The 18,396-nt window shown below is 37.9% G+C and overlaps 1 protein-coding gene across 4 annotated transcripts in view; it reads right to left on the bottom strand.

Moving 5' to 3' along the window:
- LOC132131520 (CD276 antigen homolog) overlaps positions 1-18,396 on the bottom strand; it is a 440,273-nt gene that overhangs the window by 405,727 nt on the left and 16,150 nt on the right. For 2 of the 4 annotated variants that reach the window (XR_009428883.1, XM_059543571.1), the window contains one exon: positions 3,620-3,946. The exons of 1 other annotated variant lie outside the window; for it this stretch is intronic. Coding sequence is in view for 1 of the 3 variants with exons in the window: in XM_059543571.1 (XP_059399554.1) it covers positions 3,620-3,946 (327 nt within the window). In the remaining 2 variants the exon portion in view is untranslated. Of the gene's footprint in view, positions 1-3,619; positions 3,947-4,031; positions 4,152-18,396 lie in introns of those variants that run through there. One more of the 4 variants, XR_009428882.1, reaches the window with a different exon arrangement.

Here is an 18,396-nt window from a genome sequence, read left to right as displayed (position 1 = left end):
TGAATTTTTTATGATCCATTATTATTTTCCTGGAATCTTATTTGTCTTGATGCTACTTTATCAACTTTATAGTCTATGCTTCAATAAAATTAATATGATGAATATTGTGTATTGAAAATTCTTGGTAAATACATAATTTTACTAGGTAGGCTCATATGTGCGTATTTTATACTTGGAAAAATGACATGTTATTAATTACCGGGATTATTGTTTACCTAAGACATAAACATTTTTGATCAGATTAATGACATCTGGAACAACAATACACCAGAAAGTAATTTAATTTATATATTTAGTAACAAATAAGCCTTTTTAAATAAAGGGAGTTACTAGATGAATGATTTTGCATTAAAAGATGGTGCCATTTGCTTTATTGTTACAAACACTTAAGGGATAACTGAGAATGTAGCAGGAATAATCAACAAGGATCTTGTACTGTATTAAATGCAAGAACATACACATTACTGATAGTGAAGGTAATAGTGAAGTATCACAGTATACATTGTCCTTGATTACTGCTTAACAGTGGGGAATAGATAACAGCAAGTTGTTGCAGGTTCATCCATTATATTCATTGCCGTTTACTTAAAAAATCAAAAAGATAATCTATTATTTTTATTATTAAATAATTTCTTTATAATTTTGTCCATGTTTCATCAGATGGCCTCACAATGTCCTGTCAAAAGCTTTACTAGCCATGATGTAAGAAAAGAAAAGGTTGGTCTGTGAAAACTGTCAGATATAAATGTGAATCAGCTCAGTTTGTTGTCCATGATGAGGAGAATACGTAAATGTAGGTTTTACTGCCCTTCTACCCCCAGGGTCTCAGTAGCACCCATCGGAAGAACCAAAAACTGTACATTTCAGTTGTCCAATTAACATATCAAAGCGAAAATCAGCAGGATTACTACTTATGCTATGCTGATAAAATAATGTTGGGCACAGTTTTCAGAAATAAAGGGAAATGGGGCATAAAGGCATTTTAAATATTGCTCACTCTAAAATACCAAATTTCACTCTGTGTTTAAATTATATCGTAGAGGTTTACACCAGAGAGCTGCACGGGTCCGATTTTGTGAATCCCTACCCGCCCGTACCCACAGTGCTTAAAACTGCATCCGACCCGTTTTCAGACAGCAGCACTAATTAAAATCCGCACCCGACTCGACCCGCTTAAAATAGAACCGACACCCGACCCGCACCTGAAATCAAATCAGTTAAGCCAATCACATTAGATAAACTTTTTTTTCGAATTTTATTGCCAGGTCATAAAGAAGTTATTTAAGATATTCGTTTTTATACATTTTATCTTAATTTTGATCAATGTTTTATCAATCAATTGCCCGTATTTAATAAATAAGAAGCAAATATATAGCAGACAATGTAAAAACCTTAGTGTAATTGACAGAATTACAAAAAAATATTTTGCTACCTAAAAGTTACATATATTTTTTGTGTCACGCATGCATGCATGTCTATTTCCCTCATATTAAATACAAAACGCATGTGGACTGATATTTTTCCAATGTCTGGACTCCTTTATTAATGGACTATATAAACAGACGTTTCAATATATTGGTATTAAATGCATTTTCTGAGAATTTATATTTCACGTTTTTACTGCAAATGTCGAAATACGTGCTCTTTGGCCCATCAGTGCTTGAGTCACTGATCACATTAGAATAAAATATCTCTTAATAAAATACAAAATTGACTGATTTATGAATGTATATGCATAGTTCTCATCAGTATGAAATACAGATAAACGCTTTCATTTGTTGTATTTTTGATCCTGAAAGAAAACAGAACAACAAAAGAGCAAATCATACCACCGTCTGAGGTTGTTGAGCTGTATGCTCGATATAATTTTATGACACAAATTTTGAAATAGGCTTAAATCAAACACATTTTAATTCAGATTCTGTATATATATAGGCCTATACCGGAAAACAAAAACAACGAAAAAAAAAAACAGCTGGCTGATCTTTTACGTCTGTTAACTAATGACTCATGCAGCCATTCGTGCGATTGTGATTTTTTTTTTTAAGTGGAACGTAGGCCTATTTTTAAGTTTGCACGTGACTGTTTTGAACCCATGTTTAGACCCCTGTTTCCCTTGTGTTCCACCCGACCTGCACCCGTATCCAACACAGTTGGATATTTTTCACCCGTTTCACCCGCGGGTACCCGAACCTGTGCAGGACTCTAGTTTACACAATGAAAATATTTAGATATCCAGTTTTCTATTAAATATATTATTTCTTTCATTTCGTTAATAAAAAGTTTTAAACTACATTACCCACAAGCCTCCGTCGTTCTATCTATGGAAATGGAAAACTTGGCGCTTTTCTTTGTAGTTCATTGAAGTTATGCTTAGGGTTAGGGTTAGGATCTCGCTAAAGAGGTATTTTTTCTCAACATAGCAATACTTAGTTGTTGACTTAATCTATTACTAATGTGATAATAGCAGCAAAACATACTTTTGTAACATGATGCGCTGTTTAATATGGGTTAAAAGATAGTCCAACCACAGAAAGTCCTGCGGTGACAAGGGTAATTCACAGCCAATGACATCAAAGCTGAGCAGCAGCGTCACACTTTCTTATCCATTTATGGTCATGACAAATGTCTTCCATTTTTCGGCTGAAGGGATAGATTGGTTAACAATCAATAACATTTGCTACCTATTAGATTGTGTTTTATTAACGTCTACACCTTCCTCCAACAATAATGCAAATGCTCTAATAATTGTTGTATATATATATATATATATATATATATATATATATATATATATATATATATATATATATAATATTAATGTGCACATGCCCAGCATTCGCAGTTGTATCCCATTTAACCGATTCCTCTCATTAAATATAATTTTTTGTGTGTGTGTGTTTTTTTTGTTTTAAAGTTATAAAATATAAAAAACACTGTATAAGTCAAGTGTAGGTTCATAACAAATTTTACATATTAGAAGTTAGTGCAGTCTGACAAAACCCTGCACTGATTAGCATTCAAATTAAGGTCAGCATCATTATTTAGTAAACTAAGACTGACATGTCAAGACATAACTGTCACATTATCCAAAAATGTACTAATGTGTTTTTCAAATAATCAGAACATGTGCGCATACACCTTTACAATAGTTTATTCAAAAAAGATAGGTAAAGGAAAAGCAAAGCTATATGATTATAAGCCTTTACTGGTTAATATTGTGCACAAGGGCTCAATAGTGGCCTCAAGAGTGGCCGAACCCACACCGTTTCCAGCTGCCCTGCTGATTGAGCACTTTTTTTATATAGAAAACTACAATGAAAACCACTACAAATAACATCACAGGTATTATAATGCAAACCAAGAGCAAAAGCAGGGATGGAAACACTCTATCCTGTTCTGTTCCTCCTTGGTTTCCTTGTTCAATGGATATTGATCCTGAAAAAAATTTAAATTTTATGGAAAACATTACCTCAGTGTAATTTATATACAGCAGCATTCAGGCTGCAGAATCACTGGCGAATTTCAGATATTGTATTATTCACTTGCAGTATTTAGAATTGAAAACTAACAACTTTAAATTAAAAACTTAATCCACTAATCAACTATTTTCACATACCATTGATGGTCAGCTTTAGAGTATGATATTCATCTGAGTTTTTGATGTAGCAAATGTACTGTCCTGCATCAGTGTGTTGAAGACGGTTAAGTTTGATAGAGAAGTTTCCTCTCTGATACTCCTGAGGGAAAGTTTCAGTCCTGTTCTTGTACTCTGAATCCTGTGTCACTGGTGCATTACTGTGTGGAATTATATCAAATACAATCTTGCTGCCATTGTGTCTCCAGCTCACATCAATGTCTTGAAGTTTATGATTATGTTCAGCTGAAGAACACGGCAGGACGACAGAACCACCAATAAACCCCTCAACTGTGACCTGCAGACACACTGAAATCACACACACTACTGTAAACACAGTCTGACATGTATACATGTGGCATGAATTTAACTTAAATATCGTTTTTGTTCTCACCTTTGTTTATAAGCACAGCAAATACACAGATGAAACAGCAGTTGCAGAAACAGAAAATATCTCTTTAACTTCATCATTAGCTAAACTTGAAGAACATGCTTCAAGCTACACAAATGTAATATGTTTGATTCTCACATAACACATAATTAAGTTCAAATAGGATAGTGTCTCTACCATGTCTATTCATGCTAGCTTATACAGTATTGTTACAATTAGGCAATAAATGTTTTAAAGAGGACATTTTCCACTACTTGTAAAATGTTGATTTCATTGTAAGACTGAGCAAATCAAACTACTATCAACCAAAACTATCATGAAACACAAACATGAGACACAAAAGACGATAATCCAAAATGCTAAGTGCTAACAGCTAAATCAAAATAACAGTTACAGCAGATAAACCTGATAATCAGGTTTATAATAACTCATGTTAAATGTATTCATGATGCTTAAGAGTTTTAATGTTTTCTAGTTTCAAAGAAGCATTTATCAACCCAAACACAGCAGGTCAAACACGAGCAACAAGCTACATCAGACTTTCACTTCCGAGAAGTACGGTTTCTTCAAACAGCGCTTCATTCAGAATTCATTACACATACCTGATCATGGTTCTGGTTCAATATTATCAATATACTGTATGATTTATTTGACTATATTGCTCATAAATATTTCTGAAATTAGAGGAATTACTATTTTTCCAACTCTTCCGTCTTGATGTGCCATGCGTCGTTCTACAGATGACGTCAGACGTCAAGTATACATAAGTACATAAGTAAGACGTGAACGTCGTGTCGTCAACAGTTACCAGGTAAAATAATCCTAAATGCACACATATTCACAAAATTTACCCATGCAATGTATCATTAGCAAAATTCATAAACATGGAGAAAAACTGTGATTTTTGTACTATAGCAAGAATTGAATCATTTGATTTATAACAGTCATTTTGGTCAGATTTGTTTTGTTTTTTGCCCTAAGAAATGTTAATTATATAAGCTCTCTCTAAAAGATGTTATACATTTTTCCACACACAGAAACAAAGTGTTTGAGAGTTCCACAAACAAAAATGCATACCTAGCCTAATTGTCTAACTGCGTCACTGAAAAAATCTAAGATGTCAAATAAAAAAGAATGATACCTTGTTAAACTTTATGGAGAAATTATTTGCATGGTAACATCCTTGCTATACATCACCAAATACTTTGGATCTTGAATCTGTTACCAGAAAAAAAAAATATATATATTGATGTCAATATTTATTTTCTTATTATCTGTTTTATTTATTAATTTGTTTATATTCTTCTACATTCTATTTGGTATATTAATGTCTCTTTTAAAGTAATCCCTCCCTGTATGTCTGTAGAAATATGTTGTAGGACTCATTTGTTCCATTAATAGATAAATAACTTAATTACTTATAAAGAGAAAGAAAGCATTCAGTATATTCCAGACTACTGAGAGACAAGTTGACTATCACATGCTTTTCACACTTGACTCTTGATCTTCTGAGTTTTCACCATTAGTAATATACGTTTCTGATCTCAGTCGTCTTGAAAAATCTGTCTTTAGTTTAATTTTATTTACATTTTTTGGTTAGATTACAAAATAATGTACAAAGTTCACTTGAACTATAATTAATTTAGATATGTAATAATAAAAATAAGATGGTACAGTATTTTCCTTACATCTGATGTGCCATTTGATCAAATTACTACTTACTTGAGGATGAGATTGAAGATTCCCTTCCTAAATTCTTCTGGAAAAATGTTGTATTCTGGATCAAGTAAAACATTTCTCTGAATAATGTCTCATATATTCCCACTCATTGTGCCTCAATACAATGTCAAGTTTTGACTTTATTTTATTGTCAATGTAAAAACAGGACAAAAACACAGAAATCCCAACAACATCCTCATTCTGACCTACAGAGAAAAAGAGAGAACATTGAACACAGCTGAACAGTCTGGACTTTCCATAAATTGCTGTTCAGATTTTGCTTGATACCAACACCAACAGATGAATTGAAAAAAATAAAAATAAAATGAACAGAAAAGCAGTTACCTTCTAGTGAAGAGAATAGATGGATATAGACACCTGCATTGCGGGTTTTGGTTGTCATATCTGGGCTCAATCCAGAAAGATCTTCCTCGTAGTTTCTCTCTCTCGTCTTCATCCTGACAGACTGAACAAGTGCTGTGAAGAGACTGAATATTCCCCGATAACCTGATGGGTGGCTTGTCTTTAACTCGTTAGCTAACAGACCTGATGAACAAGTACGTGTTTAGTAAGAGGGCAGATCATGTGTTTAGATAGAAACAAATCACAGCAGTTCCTGTTCCCAGAGTTCCTAAGAATGAACAAAACAGTAATAGTACACACGGAGACAGACAAACATACTGATCTCTGTACATATGGTTATTTAAACACTTAAGTTTTCTGAATTATGTTTGGCACATTCCTGCTGCCACTGTGACTTTATTATCATCAAGAGAATGACAAGAATGCTGAGTTTCCAGTGCCACCATCAGTTATGAACCACAGAGGAACTGAAACACACAGCTTTAAAAATGCCATACACTATCAAACCACAATGCTGATGTAAACGTGTAATAATATTTGTTTACATCAGCATATTGGTTTGTCTGTTAATGTGTAGGCTATAGTATTTATCAGGGCCGGCTTTGCCGACAGGCGACACAGGCGGCTGCCTGGGGCGCCATCTGCTGGACGGGGCACAAAATTGCAGAATTAAAAAAAAAAGTTAATTAAATGTATGTATCGTATTATGAAAGCTGCACACAAGCTGTACACTTTTACTGTGCACTGTCCACACACTGCTTGTATTTGTCCATTTCTTTAACTAGATTTACAATCCTTAAAAACGACTGAGTCACACTGACACTGTAGAGCAGACTTAGTGTTCAGTAAATGATAAGTGGGTAAACTGTGTTTTTCATATGGCTTATAGAAATTGGCTAAATGTTTTGCACCAAAGACGAGCACTGCCTTATTGTAACAAATGTTGTATGTTTGTTCTAGTTTGAACTCTTTGGCACACATAACAACTGTTTTACTTTAGAAATTCATTACTTCTCATTACTATAGTGTTAATATTATTTTATTTATTTATTTATTTATTTTTATGGGGGGAGGGTTATGTTGTTTTTGTTCCAAGAGCTTTAAGACCAAGCTGCAACCTTAGCATTGAGAGAGTGTGAGAGAGAGAGAGAGAGAGAGAGAGAGCTTTAAGACCACCCAGCCGGCATTTCAACGTTGATTGAAGGTTGAAACAACGTTGGTACCATGGTTGAATCAATGTTGAATTACCTTTCGATTTTGCAAATTGGATCAACGTTGATATCGTAACGTTGATTCACTGTTGTATCAAAGTTTTTTCAGCGTTAAAACAACAACTGACCTTATTTCAAACATATTTCAACGTTGAAGGTTGGTCATGTGCCGGCTGCAAACCTTAGCATGTTTCTTAAACTTTAATTTCATGTAATCTCACATATTATTAAAACTTGCTCATATTGTAAATTTTAAATTGTTGTATTGTCTATTTGTTGCCATTATGTTGTCTTTGTGTATAATGGTCTGGTGCACTAGGTCATTTGTGTCTTTATACACTTCACCTCTTGCAGCAAAATGGTGGCACTATGATGTCTGCCAACAAAGGTTAAGTCACTTGGCAAAAACTCTTAACTCATCTCTGTGTTTCACAGTGTGACTACACACAGCAACCCAGCCTTGTGACAATTCATATTCATTTGTATGTGATCAAAACAATGTAATTGTTCAAATTTAAACATAAAACTGACCATAATAACAGGACAAAGCTATGAAAGTGTTTGTACGATTATAAGTCATATAATGTAATACAATTTTAGCTTCTTGTTTAAATTATTATGAGTTGTCATGAGAAGGTGTTTTATGCAATAGTATCCAGCTGCAGACTCGCAGCACCACCAGCGCCGTCAGGACCTCGCCGTGAGGACCCCGCTGCCAAGACCGGAAGTGAGGGGCGGATTTATAATTGTCAGAGACCTATGATAAAGACACAAGCACAGAACCGAAAGTGAGGGGTGGAGTTTACCGCCGAGTAGCGCCACTTAAAGTTTTGGAGCTTTTATTACACACGAAAAGTCGTAGTACAATAAGCATTTTAAAACATGAATCTTGTGTAATATAATTGTATAGTTATCCGTTTCATTGTATTATGAGAGTTCCTTCCTGATCATGCTGTTTAAAAAAAGTAATGCTTGAAACTTATGGGCATTTTATATAAAACATCCTTTATTTTTTCAAGAACATATGTCAAAGTCAAAGTCACCTTTATTTATATAGCGCTTTAAACAAAATACATTGCGTCAAAGCAACTGAACAACATTCATTAGGAAAACAGTGTCAATAATGAAAAAAATGATAGTTAAAGGCAGTTCATCATTGAATTCAGTTATGTCATCTCTGTTCAATTAAATAATGTCTGTGCATTTATTTGCAATCAAGTCAACGATATCGCTGTAGATGAAGTGTCCCCAACTAAGCAAGCCAGAGGCGACAGCGGCATGGAACCGAAACTCCATCGGTGACAGAATGGAGAAAAAAACCTTGGGAGAAACCAGGCTCAGTTGGGGGGCCAGTTCTCCTCTGGCCAGACGAAACCAGTAGTTCAATTCCAGGCAGCAGCAAAGTCAGATTGTGCAGAAGAATCATCTGTTTCCTGTGGTCTTGTCCTGGTGCTCCTTTGAGACAAGGTCTTTACAGGGGATCTGTATCTGGGGCTCTAGTTGTCCTGGTCTCCGCTGTCTTTAAGGGATGTAGAGGTCCTTTCTAGGTGCTGATCCAGCATCTGGTCTGGATACGTACTGGATCCGGGTGACTGCAGTGACCCTCTGATCTGGACACAGACTGGATCTGGTGGCCACGGTGACCTCGGAACAAGAGAGAAACAGACAAATATTAGCGTAGATGCCATTCTTCTAATGATGTAGCAAGTACATAGGGTGCTAGGGGAAGTGTTTCCGGTTCCGGTTTACCTAATTAATGCAGCCTAAAAATCCTTTAACGGATTTGGATAATAAAAGCATATTAGTATGTTATGTGTATGCCAGGTTAAAGAGATGGGTCTTTAATCTAGATTTAAAACTGCAAGAGTGTGTCTGCCTCCCGAACAATGTTAGGTAGGTTATTCCAGAGTTTAGGCGCCAAATAGGAAAAGGATCTGCCGCCCGCAGTTGATTTTGATATTCTAGGTATTATCAAATTGCCTGAGTTTTGAGAACGTAGCGGACGTAGAGGATTATAATGTAAAAGGAGCTCATTCAAATACTGAGGTGCTAAACCATTCAGGGCTTTATAGGTAATAAGCAATATTTTAAAATCTATACGATGCTTGATAGGGAGCCAGTGCAGTGTTGACAGGACCGGGCTAATATGGTCATACTTCCTGGTTCTAGTAAGAACTCTTGCTGCTGCATTTTGGACTAGCTGTAGTTTGTTTACTAAGCGTGCAGAACAACCACCCAATAAAGCATTACAATAATCTAACCTTGAGGTCATAAAAGCATGGATTAACATTTCTGCATTTGACATTGAGAGCATAGGCCGTAATTTAGATATATTTTTGAGATGGAAAAATGCAGTTTTACAAATGCTAGAAACGTGGCTTTCTAAGGAAAGATTGCGATCAAATAGCACACCTAGGTTCCTAACTGATGACGAAAAATTGGCAGAGCAACCATCAAGTCTTAGACAGTGTTCTAGGTTATTACAAGCGGAGTTTTTAGGTCCTATAATTAACACCTCTGTTTTTTCAGAATTTAGCAGTAAGAAATTACTTGTCATCCAGTTTTTTATATCGACTATGCAATCCATTAGTTTTTCAAATTGGTGTGTTTCACCGGGCTGCGAAGAAATATAGAGTTGAGTATCATCAGCATAACAGTGAAAGCTAACATCATGTTTCCTCTTGATATCTCCCGAGGGTAACATATAAAGCGTGAAGAGTAGCGGCCCTAGTACTGAGCCTTGAGGTACTCCATACTGCACTTGTGATCGATAGGATACATCTTCATTCACTGCTACAAACTGATGGCGGTCATATAAGTACGATTTAAACCATGCTAATGCACTTCCATTAATGCCAACAAAGTGTTCAAGTCTATGCAAAAGAATGTTGTGGTCAATTGTGTCAAACGCAGCACTAAGATCCAATAAAACTAAAAGAGAGATACACCCACGATCAGATGATAATAGCAGATCATTTGTAACTCTAAGGAGAGCAGTCTCAGTACTATGATACGGTCTAAATCCTGACTGGAAATCCTCACATATACCATTTTTCTCTAAGAAGGAATATAATTGTGAGTATACCACCTTTTCTAGTATCTTGGACAGAAAAGGGAGATTCAAGATTGGTCTATAATTAACTAGTTCTTTGGGGTCAAGCTGTGGTTTTTTGATGAGAGGCTTAATAACAGCCAGTTTGAAGGTTTTGGGGACATATCCTAATGACAATGAGGAATTAATAATATTCAGAAGAGGATCTATGACTTCTGGAAGCACCTCTTTTAGGAGCTTAGATGGTATAGGGTCTAAGATACATGTTGTTGGTTTAGATGATTTAACAAGTTTATACAATTCTTCCTCTCCTATAGTAGAGAATGAGTGGAACTGTTCCTCAGGGGGTCTATAGTGCACTGTCTGATGTGATACTGAAGCTGACGGCTGAATGGTTGCAATTTTATCTCTAATAGTATCGATTTTAGAAGTAAAGTAGTTCATAAAGTCATTACTGCTGTGATGTTGGGAAATGTCAACACTTGTTGAGGCTTTATTTTTCGTTAATTTAGCCACTATATTGAATAAATACCTGGGGTTATGTTTGTTTTCTTCTAAAAGAGAAGAAAAGTAATCGGATCTAGCAGTTTTTAATGCTTTTCTGTAGGATATGTTACTTTCCCGCCAAGCAATACGAAATACCTCTAGTTTTGTTTTCCTCCAGCTGCGCTCCATTTTTCGGGCTGCTCTCTTTAGGGTGCGAGTATGCTCATTATACCATGGTGTCAAACTGTTTTCCTTAACCTTCCTTAAGCGTAAAGGAGCAACTGTATTTAAAGTGCTAGAAAAGAGAGAGTCCATAGTTTCTGTTACATCATCAAGTTCTGAGGTTTTGGATATGCTAAGGAATTTGGATACATCAGGAAGATAACTTAAAAAGCAGTATTTTGTGTTAGAAGTGATGGTTCTTCCATACTTGTAACAAGAAGTAGGATTAAAATTTTGGCTATATGAAGTTTGCACAGAACTAAATAATGATCTGAGATATCATCACTTGGCTGAATAATTTCAACACCATCAACATCAATTCCATGTGACAGTATTAAATCTAGAGTATGATTTCGACAATGAGTAGGTCCTGGAACGTGTTGTCTAACACCAATAGAGTTCAGAATGTCTATAAATGCTGATCCCAATGCATCTTTTTCATTATCAACATGGATATTAAAATCACCAACTATTAAGACTTTATCTGCAGCCAGAACTAACTCGGATGTAAAATCACCAAACTCTTTAATAAAGTCTGTATGGTGCCCTGGTGGCCTGTATACAGTAGCCAGTACAAACATAACAGAGGATTTATCATTAACATTTGTTTCTCTGGATAATGTTATATGAAGCACCATTACTTCAAACGAGTTATACTTGAAGCCTGCTCTCTGAGAGATCCTGAAAACGTTGTTATAAATTGAAGCAACACCTCCACCTTTGCCTTTTAGACGCGGCTCATGTTTATAACAGTAATCTTGGGGGGTGGACTCATTTAAAATAATGTAATCATCAGGTTTTAGCCATGTTTCTGTCAAACAGAGTACATCTATGTTATGATCAGTGATCATATTATTTACAAAAAGTGTTTTCGTAGAAAGGGATCTGATATTCAATAAGCCAAGCTTTATCATTTGTTTATCCATATTGCTTCTGTTTTTTATTTGTTGAACCTCAATTAAATTGTTTATCTTAACTTGGTTTGGACCTTTTTTGTTTTTTCTAGTTCGGGGAACAGACACAGTCTCTATAGTGTGATATCTAGGTGAAAAAGTCTCTATGTGCTGAGAATTAACTGACCTCTGTGACGGGAGGCGGCTAGCAGACGGTCGGTTTAGCCAGTCTGTCTGCTTCCTGACCTGGGCCCCAGTTAGTCAAGTATAAACACTAAGAATATTTGCCAGATTTCTAGAGAGAAGAGTGGCGCCACCCCAGGAGGGATGAAGACCATCTCTTTTAAGCAGGTCAGGTCTGCCCCAAAAGCTCGTCCAATTGTCTATGAAACCTATGTTATTCTGTGGGCACCACTTAGACATCCAGCCATTGAGTGATGACAATCTGCTATGCATCTCATCACCACGGTAAGCAGGGAGGGGACCAGAGCATATTACAGTGTCTGACATCGTACTTGCAAGTTCACACACCTCTTTAATGTTATTTTTAGTGATCTCCGACTGGCGAAGTCGAACATCATTAGCGCCGGCATGAATAACAATCTTACTGTATTTACGTTTAGCATTTGCCAGCACTTTTAAATTTGCCAAGATGTCAGGCGCTCTGGCTCCCGGTAAACATTTGACTATGGTGGCTGGTGTTTCTCGTATTCACGTTCCGTACAATAGAATCACCAATAACTAGAGCACTTTCATCAGGTTTCTCAGTGGATGCATCACTGAGTGGGGAGAACCTGTTTAATGTTTTGATTGGAACAGAAGAGCGGTGTTTTGACCCACGACTACGCTGCCTCACCGTCACCCAGTTGCCCTGCTGCAAGGGCTCTGTTTCCGGAACCGAACAATGTACAGGAATCCCTGAGCTAGACGCATCCAAAGCCATATCTAGAGCCCTAACATTCTTACTGTCCTCAATTAAAGTTTGGATGCGTGTCTCTAATTCTGAAATATTGTCTGTCAGCCTAACTATTTCCCTGCATTTATCACATGTGAATCCCTCATCAGCGACAGAGATAGATAAACTATACATGTGGCAAGAGGTGCAAGAAACAATGATAGGAGAAGCCATTACTCACCGTGCTTGATGAAACTTCTTACTGCGGTTGTTTGAAGAACTTGTGAAAAACTGGAGCGAGAGGAGAAAAGAATACAGCAAAAGGTTCGAATGAAAACATTAATGACAAGCTAACGAGTGCTAACACTTTGCAGGTGTACTGCACTCACGGAAATAAAATAAAAGTGAACGATCGAAGTTAATCTGATAAGATTGATCGATAATATCAGAAATATGGTGTGAATTAAGTTATATTTTCCCACTTTTAAAAAACAGAGAGTGATAGTAAGATAAAGATTCTAGAGAAAAAATAAAATAACAGCTACACGGAGCTACGATTTGCTACAGAAGGCCAACAGGAAGTAGAGAAAACACTGACATATGTGCAGCATGCATTTCTTTATTTCAATTTGCATTTCAATATAAAAAAAAGAATTTGAAAAAAAGAAGCCAACAATTCTTTTAATCATTTTAAAAGAAAGAAAATTTTAAATAAACTTCAAAATATGTCAAATGCAGAATTTACTCTGAGGCCCATTTTGTCATGGCATTCTTGCAGAAAACCTCCATATCATCCCTGAGCTCAAACTGAAACACAAAGGGCTCTTTTGAATCTTCCGTCTCATCCCAGAGATTGTTGAGGGCGTTTTCCTTCTGAGCTTCACCCATTCGGATGAAAAGAGGCTCCTCCACTGGACCCTCGAACAGATGGCTGTATGAATGGAGCCATTCCAGAGCTTTATTTATGTGACAGATTATTGGGTGCTCCTTTATTACAGAAAGTTAAAGGAAAATTTGACTTTAATATTTCTTATAAGTGTATGTTAAGATATATTATAATTATAAATATAATTATATAAATATATATACACACTGCTTCACTGATGCTAAGCGTAGCTTGTTCTCTTCTTTAGAGTCTTGTAGGGATTTCTGCACTGGAATATACATATCTTGATTCATTTAAAATTTATCATAAGAGGGTAAAAATGTAACAGTGGGCTGGAGTAAATGTCCAGTATCTACCTTTCAGAGAAACCCCCAAAGTTTTCTAGAAGAATTAGACCACCATCTCCAAATGTTTGGAAAGTCGCACTGGAAGACAAAAATAGTAAAATCTTGATATTTCAACAGCTACAACTTCATAAAGATCAATAACTTGAACTGGTAATTACTTACAGATGTAAAATCGAAGGTTGCTCCCATGACAAGATGTAGAGCATACTGGAAAACAGCAAAAGTTAAGAAACATTATCGTCAAAAAAAAAAAAGCAAACCAGAATATCTCACCATCAACATGAAGACTCCACAGTCAACACCCCCAATCTGTTGTGGGATATCCTGAAAAAAAAGGTAATAAAGGGTTTGACACTTCCTAACTTTAGCCGACTTCTTTATAACCAACCTTGTTTTTCAGTAGCAGCCATTTGCCAGGTGAAATTGTGGCTGTCATCTTACTGCAACAAAAATACACAAATAATTAAACAGTTAATATGAAGTTACATTGTGCAGCACATACAGTTTGAAGCTCTGAATATAATTTTTTTGTAAAACTGAGCTGAACTGAATGCACCATACAATTATCTCAACATTGACAAATGGGGTTTAATACATAAAAACCCAACTATAAAGGTAACAATACCTCACAAACAATACATATAACAGAGGAACATGGAACAAACACTTTAAAAAGAAACTTCTTTAACCCCTGTGTGGTGTTCATATTTTTGATATTCAGCCAGTGTTCATGGGTCTGGTGGACACGCAGCATTTTTTGGATTACTTTTATTTTGGCTTATGAGGACACAGATTGTCATAGTGTCTGGTCTGTGTTTCCCCGGGAGACCACTAGTGGACACCCGGGGAAACACAGACCAGACACCGTGACACAGATGTCCTTATAAACCATGTTTACATTCTAATACCTATGTCATTATACACATGAAAACACACAAACACGAACGAACACATACACACACACACACACACACACACACACACACACACACACACACAATAATTCATCTTTTTTTTTATTTTTAAAACTACAGATCCGAACACCATACAAGGGTTAAAATGTCACCGCAAGGCCCATTTACAACACGCAAAATTTAATCGAACCATCCGTAGAATTTTTTTTTTTATATAATAGAGTATGACTACATAATCATGCTTCAATAAGATGATAAATCCTAACACAAATTAAACATTTAACAGATAAACGCTGAACTTTAAATATGCGATAATTTTTCACAACATGTCAAAAAAAATGTGATAACTCACTGTGCTCTCCACCATGCTTGTGTCTTAGACAACTCCGACCCTCACTTCCAGTTCTGTGCTTACTCCGCCCTCACTTCCGGTCCTGGCAGCAGGGTCCTGGCCGCGCTGGTGGTGCTGCTGGTCTGCAGCTGGATATATCTCGTTTTATGTGACAAATGGGTTTGCTAATTTTACTGCAAATATCTGGTAATTTACTGTCATGTTTAACCTAATTAATGACATGATAATGATGGTGGGTGTTGGATGTTGAAATTATAATATTGGGTACACCTCGTCGTGACCCATGTCTTAAGCAAACATTGAAAAAACACCAACGAGACAGCCTCTGACGACACTGCCAGCACGACTATAAATAGGCACTGGGAGAACACGTCATTCACTTCTTTGTCTGAAGCTTGCGTCTGAAGCATGGCAGGGAGTTAGATGACACATTGTCTCGTTCTCTACACAGGGAACAATGGTTACATTCGTAACCTGAGACATTCCCTTTCAAGGGAACTTCGAACTGGGTCCTCTAGGGGTCACTATGGGGAACAGTACAACCACGCCACCATGCTGAGGAGAGTGCAGGCCAGAATCATGGCGAACACTAAGTACCAACTCTACCATTTCCATGGGAGTTGCCACGGGAAGTTTAGATGGCTGTCTGTTACAGTATCCCTTACGGCCAAAGGCCTAAGCTACATACCCAACTTAATTGTTAGGGCCTCGGCCCGGGGTAGAGCTGAAGGCTTGGAATCAAGAAAGATTCCTTTAAAGGGATACGGCTAAGAACCTAGCATTTTATACTAAGTCTTGCTTGTCATACAGGGGCTACCGTTTGCTTTTGCATAAGCTTGTTGAAGGAGCTGTATCAGCAGATCTCTAGTAGCAACACCCTGTTTAGATATGTATCCGAGGATACTTAGTAGAGTGGTGCCCAAGATGAATGGGGCTTTTACCAACTCAAGAAAGGACACGAAAGCAACTGCGCAAAGTCCACACCATATAGGATTTTAGAAAGAACGCAGAATACTAGTGTGCGGACTTACCACAGTGTGGATTTCAGAAAGTGTGCAAAGACTTCACGTCCACACTAACCATAGCATGGATTTTAAAATACTGTTCTAAAGAGGGGCTCTTGTGGCACTCTGATCGAGCAGCTCATTGATGGAATGATGCATCTCAAAAACAACATGTTTGAGAGTCATCAACTCGATCTGTGGAAACACTGGAGTGCCCTAGTGAAAAAATAGGCTAATGATTGTGTCATAACCAGCGATTCTCTGTCGCACAGTGGAGAAATTACCGTATGGACAGGAGGAGAAGCTCGCAGGCAATCTTTTACTGTCTATGAGGCTATCGGGGAGACGTGGAGCTATGAAGTCAAAGGAGATAATTAATCAGAATACTTACCAAAATTTGCTCCTGTTCACGCTCGCCTTCTCTGCAAGATTCGGTGGGTTACTGCTCCAATTCCCTTCTCTGAAGCCTCCACTTGCACCAGAAACTGCTGATTGAAATTGGGACTTTGTAGGACTGGCCCAGAGCACATAATCTCTTTAAGGGTGCTGAATGCTTCCTCACAGGCACCAGTCCATGCCACCGGGTTCTTCCCAGTTTTGGTTAGCAAGTCCGTTAGTGGTGTTGCAATGTTAGCAAAGTCCGGAATAAATCTGCGGTACCAGCCCACTAGGCCCAGGAAGGATCTCACCTCCTTTTTCGTACTAGATCGGGGACTGCACTGAATTGCTTCCACCTTGCATACCTGAGGTCGCAGCTCACCATTGCCCAGATGGTATCCGAGATAACTGGTCTCTTGCCTAGCCCACTTGCACTTTGCCACATTTTAGGTCAAGCCTGCTGCTTGGATCTTCTCCAGAGTCTGACGTAGATGTTCCAAGTGGTCTGCCCATGTATTGCTGTAAATCACAACATCATCCAAGTATGCAGCAGACCACCCTTCACAGCCCTGGAGAACTTGATCCATTTGTTGCTGGAAGGTTGCAGGTGCCCCGTGCAGCCCAAAGGGTAGGAACATAAACTGGAACAGTCCCACTGGCGTCCTGAATGCGGTGTAAGGTTTGGAGCTCAGATCAAGGGCCACCTGCCAGTACCCCTTACACAGATCCAAAGTGGTAATGTACCGTGCCTGTCCTATCCGCTCCAGCAAGTCATCAATTCTAGGCAATGGGTAGGCATCGAACCCTGACTGGGCATTAAGTTTGCGGAAGTCCACACAGACACGCAAGGATCCATCCTTCTTTGGGATGATGAAAAGGGGGCTACTCCTTTCGCTGTTGGATGGTGTCAACAGTGGCACCAACCGACTGCTCCACTCCTCCCTTGGCCATTGCCAAGCCCTAGCCAGCCTCTCAAACCGCCGAAGATAGCTCTCGATGTCATCCCCCTTCTGTAGAACTGGCACCAGCATCTCCGTTCGATGAGGCGGCAACCTCTGCTGAGTAGAAGGAGTGCATTGTCTGTGGTTGCTCTCTGTGGCGCAGGAGTCGGGAGTTCCATCCGCACGCTCCTGGTATCACTTCGAGTCACTGATGCAGGCCGGACTGTCTGTAGAATGGATTCTCGTAACCCCCAGAGCTCTCGAAGGTACCTGTCCTCCCTTAGCTGCTGCGCACTGATAAAATCTCTCATGAGGCTCAACATGCCCTCACTGGAAAGGGTTGGGCATGGCTCAACCTGGGACCCCATTGATGCCTCCTCCTCCGACAATGTCCCCAGTGTGTCCCAAGCAACATCATCTTTAACGGCAGCCTTTACTTGGGAACGCAAACCAGGTCTTTTCCCTTTTGGCACTTTCTTACGGGTTGCCATCCCACCGCTGCCATCAAATGTGATGCAGTAGACCATTGCAGATCTACATCTTACTATCACTCTCTGTTTTTTAAAGTGGTAAAATATAACTTAATTCACACCATATTTCTGATATTATCGATCAATCTTATCAGATTAACTTTGTTCACTTTTATTTTATTTCCGTGAGTGCAGTACACCTGCAAAGCGTTAGCACTCGTTAGCTTGTCATTAG

The sequence above is a fragment of the Carassius carassius genome, chromosome 48 (genome assembly GCF_963082965.1).
Source record: "Carassius carassius chromosome 48, fCarCar2.1, whole genome shotgun sequence".
Taxonomy (NCBI): Eukaryota; Metazoa; Chordata; class Actinopteri; order Cypriniformes; family Cyprinidae; genus Carassius; species Carassius carassius.
The sequence above is the reverse complement of the archived record's forward strand: the minus strand, read 5'-3'. Positions and strand labels throughout refer to the sequence as shown.